At 33.5% G+C, this 13,620-nt stretch overlaps 1 protein-coding gene across 2 annotated transcripts in view; it reads left to right on the plus strand.

Annotated features, from left to right (window-relative positions):
* The window catches only part of polk (polymerase (DNA directed) kappa), a 22,320-nt gene continuing 8,700 nt past the window's right edge, over nucleotides 1-13,620 (plus strand). Inside the window, exons 1-12 of one of the 2 annotated variants that reach the window (XM_068221512.2) lie at nucleotides 1-136; nucleotides 302-507; nucleotides 2,097-2,216; nucleotides 5,040-5,192; nucleotides 6,432-6,563; nucleotides 6,644-6,788; nucleotides 7,444-7,641; nucleotides 7,722-7,846; nucleotides 9,294-9,460; nucleotides 9,582-9,614; nucleotides 10,825-10,921; nucleotides 13,014-13,185. In XM_068221512.2, the coding sequence (XP_068077613.2) occupies nucleotides 334-507; nucleotides 2,097-2,216; nucleotides 5,040-5,192; nucleotides 6,432-6,563; nucleotides 6,644-6,788; nucleotides 7,444-7,641; nucleotides 7,722-7,846; nucleotides 9,294-9,460; nucleotides 9,582-9,614; nucleotides 10,825-10,921; nucleotides 13,014-13,185 (1,516 nt within the window). In that variant the 5' untranslated portion in view covers nucleotides 1-136; nucleotides 302-333. Of the gene's footprint in view, nucleotides 137-195; nucleotides 508-2,096; nucleotides 2,217-5,039; nucleotides 5,193-6,431; nucleotides 6,564-6,643; nucleotides 6,789-7,443; nucleotides 7,642-7,721; nucleotides 7,847-9,293; nucleotides 9,461-9,581; nucleotides 9,615-10,824; nucleotides 10,922-13,013; nucleotides 13,186-13,620 lie in introns of both variants that reach the window. The other variant, XM_073951385.1, reaches the window with a different exon arrangement.

The following is a 13,620-nucleotide window of genomic DNA, read 5'->3' on the forward strand; positions in this document are numbered from 1 at the left end:
AAGAACAAGACCTTTGAAAATGGTGTCTGTTGACAAATAATAACGAACTGCTATACTCTACTTTTTAGTTTTGTAGCATGATTAAGACTTAGTTTGTGTATGTATGTTAATATATACGTGTCGCTACGAGACAAAGGTATATCTCAATCAAAGCCAAATGTTTTTAATGTATTTTATCTGTTTTTTTATATGCAGACAAACTAGCACACACAAAGTTGTGGTCAGAAAAACATCAAACATCCTTTTGACTGCTCTTTGAATAACTGTTGACGCTTAGCATCCATGATAATCTGGCTCGCAGGTTAGTTTGTCCAGTTTATAGAGCTGGATGAAATGAGGCAGCAGTGCGAAAGTGAAAGCAGCAGCAGAAAGATGGAAGATCAACAACATGATCAAAAGGGATCTGGAGCTGATCTGCTCTCCAGGATCGCTCTTAATGATAACAAGGCTGGCATGGAAGGACTGGACAGAGACAAGATCAACAAGATCATTCTGGAAACCTCTAAGGTTGACACTTCTACTTATTGACTGTAGATATACAGTATTATTTATTACTACTAGTACAATGAATACTAGCTCGTATCTATTTTGTATTAATTTAATTTAGTGCATTGTCAATAATAATAGTCATACATGTTTATATATATATATATATATATATATATATATATATATATATATATATCATATGGGGGATAATAATTCTGACTTCAACTGTGTGTATGAATATATATATATATATATATATATATATATATATATATATATATATATATATATATGTAACATTATTGGAATAGCATTATTGTATATATAACATTATTGGAAAAAAACTGATATTGCGATATTTTGTTTTTGTCCGGTTAATATTGCGATATAAATGCTAAAACCATCTGCCAGGTGGATAGGTTAAATAATCTTGTTTTTTACTTTGAAATATAGATATTTGGACTAGACAAAAATCGTTGCATAACTCGTTTAAGTACAGTGATCAAATACATTTCTGAGCTCCTGGTTAACCATAATCCAGACTTCACATTGCATATCTTTGCGATGTGACTATTGCAGATGCGTACATTGCGAATTCGATGCTGAAACAATATATTGTGCAACTCTAATATACATATGCAGTGAAGGTCAGACATATTAGACCCCCCCCCCCCCCACCTTAATAGTTAGCCCCCCCTTAACTTTATCATTATGACAGTAAATAATATTTTACTAGATATTTTTCAAGACACTTCTATACAGCTTAAAGTGACATTTAAAGGGTTAATTAGGTAGATTAGAGTAATTAGGCAGGTTATTGTAAAATGATGTTTGTTCTGTAGACTTTCCAAAAAAATACATAGCTTAAAGGGGCTAATAATGTTGACCTTAAGATGGGTTTTTAAAAAAAAAAATAAAAACAGCTTTTTATTCTAGCCGATATGAAACAAATAAGACTTTCTCCAGAATGAAAAATATTATCAGACATACTGTGACAATATCCTTGCTCTGTTAAACATAATTTGGGAATAATTAAAAAAGAAAAAAAATCAAAGGGGGGCTAATAATTCTGACTTCACCTATATGTGAATGTCACATAGTATTTGTTTACATGATAGCACATTTTACATACTTCTACAAACTATATAGACTACTTCCTAAAAATAATTACAAAAATTGGCCAATAATAACTACAGTACGTACTAACTCTGAAGCCGTTACCTTATTTTGTTTTGCCTTGCACTTTCGAAACTATGTACACTGTAAGGGCACAAGTGCATCACTCTAAAGCCATGTGCAGCAAGTTACATTAGAAATATTACAGTATTTATTACATTTCTTATTCATTTGTTAATTTAAATAATTTTTGTGCTGTGAATTTATTTTAGTCAAATTAAAATAATGTATTATATTAAATAATTATATATTGTTTATATATTTAATTTATTATTATTTTCAAAGTTTTTCCTGTTTAAAAAGACAAGTATACTATTGTCTGTCAGTGAATATATATAATAATTATAATTGCAATTTATTGAAATAGTTTCAGATGGCACTCTGCCTGACAGTGTTGTGGATGATATAATTAATTTTTTTCTAATTTATAGGGATCTAGATTTTATGAGAATGAATTGAAGAAAGAGCGGCAGGTGAATCAGCGCATTGAAAAGATGATGGAGCAAAAAGCAAAAATCACTAAGGAACAGATGAAACAAGCTCAAGCAGAGGTAATCAGCCCTGTAATCACTGCTATAAATGTTTGTATTGGATTTCACAGTGAGTGGACACACACACACACAAATTCACCTCTGACTTTGATTACTGTTAAATATTGCATTCTCAGTGTCTTATTAAAATAAATGTATATGTGTATGATTAATTATTATTATCATTGTGTCTCGACCAGATGACTCTTATTAATGTTTTACACAATTGTAGCAACTATTAAAACAAGGTAGTTTAGTTAAAAAGGGGAAGGTGTACTGTAAAATATGATTAGTTGACATTACTTAAAAAGGTGAGTAAACCTGCTGCTTTTATATTAATTAGTTGTATTTACTAGGGCAGCATGATATAAAAAAAAATTGGTATTGTGATATTTTGTTCTACTGCAATAAAAATTGCAATATGATTATAATTTCACAAAAGATGACCTAAACATCTCTACATGTAAAGAATTCATACATCTGCATAAAACATAATAAACAATTTGCAAGCATATATGAATAACAAAGATGTATATTATGGTTTTCTGTAGAGTCTAAGAACAGAAATGAATCAAACATTAGATTGTCTTCATTGTATAAATAATTCAATACAGTTTAATCTTTGTTAAATCTCTAAACTTTTTTTATATTTGCTTGATATCTTAGTCACAGTTCCTTAAAACACATCCAAATGAAAATCTTTCTCTCTATTAGGGTTCAAATTTGCGATGACTCCACAAATCATGTTCTGAAATGTTGTTCCTGGTCATTGTAATTTAAACTCAACATTGCAAATCCTGCGATGCGACTATTTCATTTGCGCACATTGCGATATTTATGCTAAAACTATATATTGTGCAGCCCTAGTCTTTACTTTAATATTTGAGTAAACATGTTGACTAAAATATTAAGTAAATGAACTAGTTGCATATTTATACAAATTAAGTTTACTTAACTGTTCCAAGTTACAATGGGTTTGCTCTGTTTTGGGGGGTAAATTCAACTTGTCACTTTGAGCAACAAATTTACTCACTTTTTAAAGTAAAATAATTATTCAATTGCTTTTTAAAGTATGCGTTATTGTCATGAAAAAAAATCCACAATGCAAAAAATCATAAATTTCATGATATAAAATACATAGGGCCCTATCATACACCCGGCGCAGTGTGGTGCAACGCGCGGCGCAATAGTCTTTTGGTAGTTTCAGCTTGGCGCAAGAGTTGTTTTAAGGCGTTGCACTACGCTTTTTAAATAGCAAATGCATTAGCGCTCATTTGTGCGCCCATAGGCGTTGTGGTCTAAAAAGAGAGGCGTTCTGAGGCGGACCGCTGGCACGTCGCTATTTTGAGAAACTATAATAGATTTTTCATTAGACCAAAACTAACCCGGTCTAAACTCCGGCACTGCTTAATACGCACAAGAGAGCAATAGGCAAATATCTTTACATATGAAAAAATGTAAATATTAAGGATATATATAGGATATAATAAGAATAGATATAGGATATAAATATAAATGATTAAAATATTACAAAACATATTATTTTCTAGCCTACATAAATATGAAAAATCACTGCTTTTATGTCTTCTTCATCTCGGGAGGCTTTTTCAGTTCATTCATAACAATTTGCTTTTGTATAATGTTATTATTATTAGCAGTATTATTTATTATATCCATATTTATATTTGTTTTATTATAAACAAGCTTAGATTTGCCCACCTGTCAGGTTTTAGACCATATGGGGCACAGCATGTGTTTTATATGGATATAACTTTTTTGAGCACATTTTGTTATTATTGTTCATTTATTCGTTTGCTGGAAATTAGAACTGAATTTAGAAATAGTTTTGAAACGAATATTTGCGCTTAACAAACAAAAGTATTTATTTATAGGTTAATTGATGTCTGTGCGTAAAGGTTTCCCTTTCCAAAGTAGTTCCATTATCTCTCATTCTCACGCAGTAGATGCTCTGTTTAACAGTTTACTGTTAAAAAACTGTTAACTGTGAACTGTTTGCTAGTGAAATGCTCATTTTTCCACTTAGACTTACTTTGCGTCCTGTAAATAGCGAATGCGCTCTTGGTGCGACGCAGCTGGCTTTTAAAGGGAATGGGAGATGAGACTCTAATTGGTTTATTCTCAAAACACACCTATAACTCATTAAGAAAATAAACTCAACCCATTTAGACCATGCGCCATAGTGCAAAGCGCATTTTCCCGTCCGTAAATTACCATCTACCATCTATGATTATCAATTGAACATCACAGTTGAACAACTGAAAGTAAAACACACATTGCCTAAAATGAACAGTCACTCTTTTTCTTATAAAATTGTGAAAATAAATAACTTGCTCTTTTGGAAATAAATTAATTTATTTTCAATGTTTTTCATTGACAAGATTCTTCATTGACAAGATACATTCTAGACAAGATATAGTACTTCATTTAAATAAAATAACCCTTGCATATCTTGTAAATTAAATTTTAAACTGTGCATTTCGTAAATCTTCTGTGAACAAATATTTTAATGTAAATAATAATTCTAATGTAATGGAAAATATGCTGTCTCAAGGCAAAGGCTGCGCCGTACCATACGCTCGACACAGAAGTATAAATCAGCCTTAACAGAGCGGATTCACGTGACACGTCACAGATGCTGTTGTGAAACTAATAGAAAAAAACAACCTGGAAAAGTTAGATTTTAGATTTCGATTACTTTTCAATTAATCGCCCAGCCCTAACATTTAGTACACAAAACTTGTATAAAATTAAATGCCTGTTTTATTTGTCCATTTTCTTACCTGTTCAGTTAAGTATCATTACTGAAGAGTTTTCACTCCACAGGTGGACAGACTGACAGGTGACCTGGAGAGGAGTCGAGAGCTGGGTCGTGTGATCGTTCACGTGGACATGGATGCATTCTATGCTGCTGTAGAAATGAGAGACTGTCCGGAGCTGAAGGACAAACCGATGGCAGTGGGATCCATGAGCATGTTGGTAAATATCTGAAACGGACTTAACTGATTAACTTAACTGAACACCATTACACATCCACAGTGCTGACATCAGAGCTGCAAGAGTTTGAATGTAAAGCATAACAAAATAACCAAAAGTCTTCTAGAGGTTCTGTTTTAGCCATCTATCTGTAACGTGTAATGTATTGAAAAATATCTACCCTGGTGAACACCTTCACATATTCATCTTTCGTTTGTTTAAATATAATTTTGAATTAAAGGTGCAGTACGTAAGTTTGCCACCCAGTGGTTGAACTTGGTATTGTATTCTAAATCAAAACAAACTCGAGCGCAGGTTGCCAGATTGAGGACCAAAAGGAAGCTTCTATTTCTTGCAGCTGAACAACAGAAAACTGACAATGATCACCTCAGGCACAACTCGTGTGCTTTATTCAGTGTTAAATGCTAACAATATGAGTTTAAATGCCATTTTGCATGACAATTATTGCCATACTACTGAAAGCAGCAGCAGATCTTGAAAATAAAATAAACCATTTGAAATTGAACTTTAGAACTCATGATTCAGTACATTTAATAATGGTAAAGAGGTTTAATATGTATTAAATAGATTATAAACCTTACCATTTCATGATTAAGTGCATATTTTGTGCCTGTAAATGGCTGTATTTAAATTAATGTCGTGTTTTGTTTGGTGCAAACAGCCAAATTGCATATCACTGCAAGTCAGGTCACATAGCTTGTTGTTAGGACATGAAGTTACAATGCTCAGCTAATGTTTACGCTCGTAATATTTATATTATTTGCTTATTAATAACCTCATGTGGAAAAAGCACGATTTCAAAGCAGATTAATTGACTTCAGCATTGTTTTTCAGAAAAACAGCCATGTTCTCTTAGTATGTTTCTTAAATATCTGCAAACATATTATGGTGTTTTTATGCTTTAGGAGAGTCAAAACTTTCATACAGCACTTTTGATAATACAACAACTCACTCATAAAGACTTCATGTGCCATTACTAGAATCTTTTAAAGTAATTATTCAGTGACAAATTCATTTTTGATGGTCGCTTGTCGCCAGTTGAGCAGCCATCAATGGTAATTTTAATCTTCACCATGAACATCAGTGTTTACATCCCAAACAGAGATAAATACATATATGGTAATGGTGACCATTTATTAAGATTAAGTGTGTTTGAATCAAGATATTGTAACGATTAATCATGCTGCTCTAGTTGACGTTATAATCTTTTATTCTTTTCAGTCAACCTCCAATTATCATGCCAGAAGGTTTGGTGTCCGTGCTGCCATGCCCGGATTCATTGCTAAAAAGCTCTGTCCGGATCTAGTCATTGTCCCAACTAACTTTGACAAATACAGAGCAGTGAGTGCCCAGGTATGTTGTATCCTAGTCAAGCATTGCTCATTAGTCATAATAACTCCTTTGTTTGTCTAAGGTGTGAGTCTGTCTTAAAGGTACGGGAGATATTTTCAGAGTACGACCCTACTTTCATGCCTATGAGTCTGGATGAGGCTTATCTGGACATCACTGAGCACCTGGAGCAGCGCAAGCACTGGCCGGACACCATGCGAACACACAAAATCTGTGATGCTAAGACAGGTAGATTACTAAGATATATTAATTAATACATAGGGTTTCAGACTGTCTCTGTAAGGGAGTTGTAAATCATATTTAACACATTCATATATTTATAAATACACACATATAAACAATGTATGTGAACAGTGATTTAAAAAAGAATACTATTTTACAGTACTGGGAAAGACAAAAACTAAACTAAATATTTTTCTAATTATTAAAATAAGTAAAAAAGTGTTTTTAAATGAATTCTTTATACATGCATACAAATATAAATATACTGAATTCTTCATAGCATAAGTTGCACCTAAGTTTAAGTTAGACACTGCCGATATTTATTTTTAGAGAGGGAAAAAAGTCAATGTGTAATTAGCATGTTATAATTTCATTCAGGAATAAAGTAGCTTATTAGTAGTCCTACATCTAACAAAATGTTCAGAAATATTCTAAACATGTATTTTAGTGCTTACATTATATAAGTCACCTTATGTGTAATTCACAGTGGTGAGTCAACAGGATTAGAGATATATCTGGGGGTCATTGGCATCCAAAAGTAACTAAAAAAAGCTTAAGAACCTCTGGGTCTTCTGGATGTTCTCTTTAAGAAAGCTTTCTCTTACAAATTTGCCCTTAAATCAACATCATTTTTTATGTTTATTTTTGTTTTGCTGAAAAGAAAGCGATGCATGCAGATCTACAAGTGAATCAGAGAGAGATGAATTGTCTCCTGTGCTGTTTGAGGACAGTCCCAGCTCCTCTCCTTCTCTGTCAGGGGCTGATGGGAAGGCGGAGGTGTTTGGGACGAGTGCAGAGGAGGCCGTGAGGGAGATGCGCTTCCGTATTGAGCAGAAAACATCTCTTACTGCTAGTGCGGGTGAGGGAGGGATTTCTTTTAAACTTAAAAGTGTATTATGCTGGAGGTATGAAATGCTAAATTATCATCCTCTGTTGTAGGCATTGCCCCAAATATGATGCTTGCAAAAGTATGCAGCGATAAGAACAAGCCCAATGGCCAATACCGAATTCCTCCTGAGAGACAAGTCGTGATGGACTTCATGAAGGATCTTCCTGTCAGAAAGGTACATCTGATCCTTTTATTGCTAGCTTTTAGGTGCATAGCTAATATATCGCAAAAAAATGGCAACCATTTTTATTGTGGATAGTAACATATCCTGTAGTCAACTCAAAGGGATAGTTTATTTGGCATTAAATTAGTGGTGGATCAAATATAGTGGCAACACTTTACAACTAGACAGTAAAGTTCGTCGAGACACTTTGAGGCTGGCTTGTTGGTAATAGTTTATTTAGTTTAAAACAGTTTAAAAAAGTAAAAATAGCATGTTATTAGCATAATTCTAGCATGCATTAGCATGTTGTTAGCATGATTCTAGCATGAATTAGCATGTTAGTTGAATGATTCTACTATGAAATTAGCATGTTACTAGCATGATTGTACTATGAATTAGCATGTTATTAGCATAATTCTAGTATGAATTAGCATGTTACTAGCATGATTCTAGTATGAACTAGCTTGTTACTAGCATGTTTCCAACATGAATTAGCATGTTACTAGCATGATTCTAGCATGAATTAGCATGTTATTAGCATGATTCTAGCATGATTCTAGCATGAATTAGCATGTTATTAGCATGATTCTAGCATGAATTAGCATGTTATTAGCATGATTCTAGTACGAATCAGCATGTTACTAGCATGATTCTAGTATGAATTAGCATGTTATTAGAATGATTCTAGACGTTATTAGCATGATTCTAGTATCAATTAGCATGTTATTAGCATGGGTCTAGTGTGAATTAGCATGTTACTAGCATGAAATAGAGAATAAAAAATGAACAATAGATTTATTACAGTATTTGTTCTTGCTTGTTAATGGAAAATACAGCTGTTCATTGCTAGTTCATGTTAACTCACAGTGCATTAAAAGCATGAATTAGTACAGAGACTCACTGATCCTGTAGGTGGGCTGTAAGATGGCCTTAAATTAGCCTAAATATTACACTATAATTTTTTTAAATGATTAAAGTAATAGCATTTACCGTTTTCTGTGTTGAATAGGCCAGTGGTTCTCAAACTTTTTCACCAAGTACCACCTCAGAAAAAAAAGTTGCTCCAAGTACGACCATAGTGACCTGTCAGCATTGGGATATAAAATTCCGGGATACACCCCCAATAACCATTACAAATATGGGGAGGAAATTAGCTTCAAATGATAAATACAAAACATTAGAAAATTGTAAAAAAATTAAATAAAAAGGTTTAGCCTATTAAAATCAATTTACTAATCACATCAGTGTCATTGTACACGTTAAAGGGTTAAAAGGTTTTTTTTTTTTTACTTAAATTATTCAGCGATTCCTTCGCATACCACTAGAAGGAAGCCTGCGTACCACTAGTGGTACGCGTACCACAGTTTGAGAACCACTGTACTAATTAATTTTTATTATATTTCTGTCTATTATATATCTGAGAACTAGGCTGGCTAACAATACATGTACATTTTTGTAGGTATCGGGTGTTGGAAAGGTTACTGAGAAGATGCTGGCTGCTCTTGGTATTGTCACCTGTTCTCAGCTTGGCCAGCAGATGGCGCTACTATCCCTGCTGTTTTCTGAAACCTCTTGGCATCATTTCCTTCACATATCTTTGGGTTTGGGCTCCACGTATATGGAGAGGTGTGCAGTGTCAATGCATATGTTACAGCGTGAAACCTTTTTGTGTGGCATAAATAAACTACATGGGGATAAATGTTGAATACAGCATAATAACATGGAATATCTGCTTGTTTTGTTTCAGGGACTCAGAAAGAAAAAGCATGAGCACTGAGAGGTAAACTGATCTGCACATCCAAACATTTCAGTTTTCCCATTCTTGGGTCGGGCAGTATTACCAAATTTCTATTTATAAGTATGAGTGATTTTATTTTTGCAGAAGCTATGTGTTTTATTATATAGTGTTATATCCAGAAAATCAACAAAAAAAGGGTTCTAGTTAGTAAACTTAAAAAACTTCAGAAATGATAAGGATTTTTTTTTCTTATTTTAATTAGATCTTGTTAAATCTATGTACTCATATTCACAGTTTCAAATCAGTAATCCAAAATAAAATCACAGGTAAAATCTAAATTACGAGTAAAGTTCACTGCATATTGTTGAACCGATTTAGCCACGCCCACTTATTTACATGTTAGGATATAGACAGAATTTAAAAAATTCTGTTACAGTTGATCCTTTTGTACTACATAGACCATTTCAACAATACATAGACCATTTTGAGGCATGTAAACAAAAACAATTGTCCCTACGGATTTCCTGTTACACGTTTTTAATTTCTATAGCTTCCAAGAATCCAAAAAGAGCCACAAATTGATAAATAATGTTATGATAGCTCATTTAAAATTAAGTTATGATTGAATTGCCTCGTATTACAGTTATGAAATAGTTTGATAACAAGCAGGAAATGTTCATGGACCAATGAAATTACTACATTGAAATGGTCTGTACATTGACAATGCTAGGCTCTACCTCTTTTCATTCTCCTGGGTCTATCTGAAATACTCAGTGGGCTCTAGCTGATTGGTCTTTAGCATTTAGCCCTGTAGAAATCTGAAATTACATTCAAAATGGCTGGGTCAGTTGGCGTTTATGTGTGGAGTTTGCATGTTCTCCCCACGTTCGCGTGGGTTTCCCTTCGGGTGCTCTGGTTTCCCCCACAGTCCAAGGACATGCGGTACAGGTGAATTGGGTAAGCTAAATTGTCCGTTGTGTATGTGTGTGAATGAGTGTGTATGGTTGTTTCCCAGAGATGGGTTTGCAGCCGAAAGGGCATACGCTGCATAAAACTTATGCTGGATAAGTTGGCGGTTCATTCTGCTGTGGCAACCCCTGATTAATAAAGGGACTAAGCCAAAAAGTAAAAGAATGAATAAATGATGACTTATACAGTTCTAAATTTGATTTGCAGAAACCTGCAGAAATCCCAAAATAACAACAATGCATACTAAAAAGTTAAGAGAATGAATGCTTACTCTTTGTTTCAGGACGTTTGGGGAGATGAGTGATGCAGGGGAGCAGTATTCTCTGTGCAGGGAGCTCTGTCATGACCTGGCTCAGGACCTACAGAGGGAGGGCCTCAAGGTACCTGTGTTTCACCCATTTGTCTGGCCATCTTTTTAATCTCATATAGAGTCAGGGATAACTTGCACTGTGAATCTTCATATGGTTTAAGGTTTGTTTGTTATTTACTTGTTGATTTGTTTTATATAAGAAGTTTTAGTATAAGTATCTAGATCAGTGGTTCTCAAACTTTTTTCATCAAGTACCACCTCAGAAAAAAATAGTCTCTCCTAGTACCACCAAATGACCAGTATTGAAATACAATAGCGTATTAGGCCCAGTAAAGCAGCTACAACTCTGCACAGTTTAAAAATAGTGTGGCAAATTACCTCAGAAATATAGGCTACATGTCATATATGGCATATTATTTACATAATTTTTGATACATTTTTAAATGTGTATAGCATATACATGACATCTTTCATTCCTCCGTGTACCACTAGAAGGAAGCCTGTGTACCACTAGTGGTACACGTACCACATGTTGAGAACCACTGATCTAGATCATTAGTATACACTGCTGGTGCTTTTTGTTTTATATTTCTTTATTGCTGGATGTTTTCGTGTTCTGCATTACAGGGAAAGGTCACCCAAAAATCTAATTTCTGTCATCATTTAGTCTTTCTCCACTTGTTCCAAACCAGTTTGAAGTTCTTTTTTCTGTTTAACACAAAATTATATTCTAAAGAATGTTGGGGGGAAATTACCTTTTTTTTCTGTTAATACTATGGATGTCAATGACTGCTTTTTCCAGCAATCTTAACCCTTTAACTGCCCCACCAAGAAAAAAAATGGATTGCATTTTTGTAACTTCTAGTGTTGCTAGTTAACACTCAAAGCATTTTTTCAACACATCCCATCCCATAAAATATTAACCTGTACCATGGTATATATGTCAGTTTATTGTAAAAGTACCAGAATTATTACATATACTATGAAAATCAGACAAAGTGTCATCTTTATATTTTTAAAGTATGCTATAAAATATTTTAGATTCTCATTTAACTTGTTTTCTTGTTTTTTTTTCTACAATTAAACTAAAATCGAGTGTAGTGCAGGATTATATTTGCCTTTTTTATAAATCAACAATGCTGTGTGTAAACCATTTAAAAGCAGTTAAAGGGTTAAGAAAAGCTTGTTTTATGTTCAACAGAAGTAAGAAATTCTTAACTTTCTCATATATTGTACACTGCAGTATCAACTCTTTTCCTACAGTCTCTCCAGTTTTTTTTAAACCCCTTCTTTCCAGCAGTATTTCTCAGCACTAAACACAGTGATTCAGAATTTAACAAAGACATCAGTCTTACTGCATCACATTGAGCCCAGAAGCAAAATGGATTTACTTTTACAACTCAGTAACCAGATAGCCTCAGATTTTGCCAACACATGTCAAACTCTTTAAAGCATAAGCTTCAACTACTTTTTTTTGTTTGAGAGTCAATGCAGATGATACTTATGGGCAGCCAATTGGCAGACCTTTGGCTGGCCTTAAGCCTAAGAAGGTTTATATCAAAAAGCATAAATAATACCGGAAGACCTGGGGTTTTGTTTTAGGAGTTTTAGAATCCGTTCCTTCTTTTAGGAGGCAATGACTATTCATCAAACAGTTTGATCTTCGAAACTTGCAGACATTTTAGATTCATAAACAGTTAAAGCAATGGTTCACCCAAAAATCAAAATTAACTTACTAATTTACTCACCTTCAAGTGGTTCCAAACCTTTATGAGTTATTTTTTTTTCTGTATCACAAAAGAATATCACAATAGAAGATAATTAGAAAAATGTTAGCCTGTTACCATCAACTTTCATAGAAAAACAAATGTAAGTCAATGTTTACAGATTTCCAGCATTTTTCAAAATAACTTCTTTTGTGTTTAGCAGAAAATTAAACTCAAACAGGTTTGTGAAAAGTTAAGGTTGAGCAAATAAATTTTTGATTTTGGGTAAACAATCCCTTAAATTACAGAATTCACAGAAACAAATATGCAAACAATCCTAACAGGGCACTTTAAAGCATTTTAATGACTCCAAGTCAAATAATAGGCAATTAGTCCAATGTAACTGAGGAAAATATGCATTGTGTCATTTGTAATATGGACATTTTTGTGTTATAGGGGAAAACCGTTACTTTAAAGTTGAAGAATGTCAAGTTTGAAGTAAAGACCAAAGCATTTACACTGCAGTATGCTGTCTGTACTGAGGAGGAGATCTTTGCTGCTGCTAAAGACCTTCTCAAAGTTGAGATCGACAGTGTCAGCCCTCAGCCACTGAAACTCAGACTCATGGGTATGTGTTACACCTCCTGTTATGTGCATGTGTGTATCTGCGCATTACTGTTCAAAAGTTTGGGGTCTGCACCAGTTTGGGGTTCCAGCAAACATTTTTGTTGTTAAAGTGTAAAATAACTGTTTTCTATTTTAATATACTTTCAAACATTGTTTTTTGCTGTGATGCCAAAGCAAAATTTTCGCATCATTACTCCAGTCTACAGTGTCACATAATTCTTGAAATATTTATTCTAATATGATCATTGTCAGAAGGGATGCACGAATTCAGTGACCAAATGTAAAATACCACTGTATAGTCTTTGTTGTATAAATAATTTAATACTAATTGAAATAGTCTCTGTTAAAGCTAAAACTTTATCATTTATTGGTTTAAATAAAGTCTTACACAGTTTACAAGCCTTAAAAGCACACTTTAAACTTTGACTTTACAAAA

The sequence above is a fragment of the Danio rerio genome, chromosome 5 (assembly GCF_049306965.1).
Source record: "Danio rerio strain Tuebingen ecotype United States chromosome 5, GRCz12tu, whole genome shotgun sequence".
NCBI classification, from domain to species: Eukaryota; Metazoa; Chordata; class Actinopteri; order Cypriniformes; family Danionidae; genus Danio; species Danio rerio.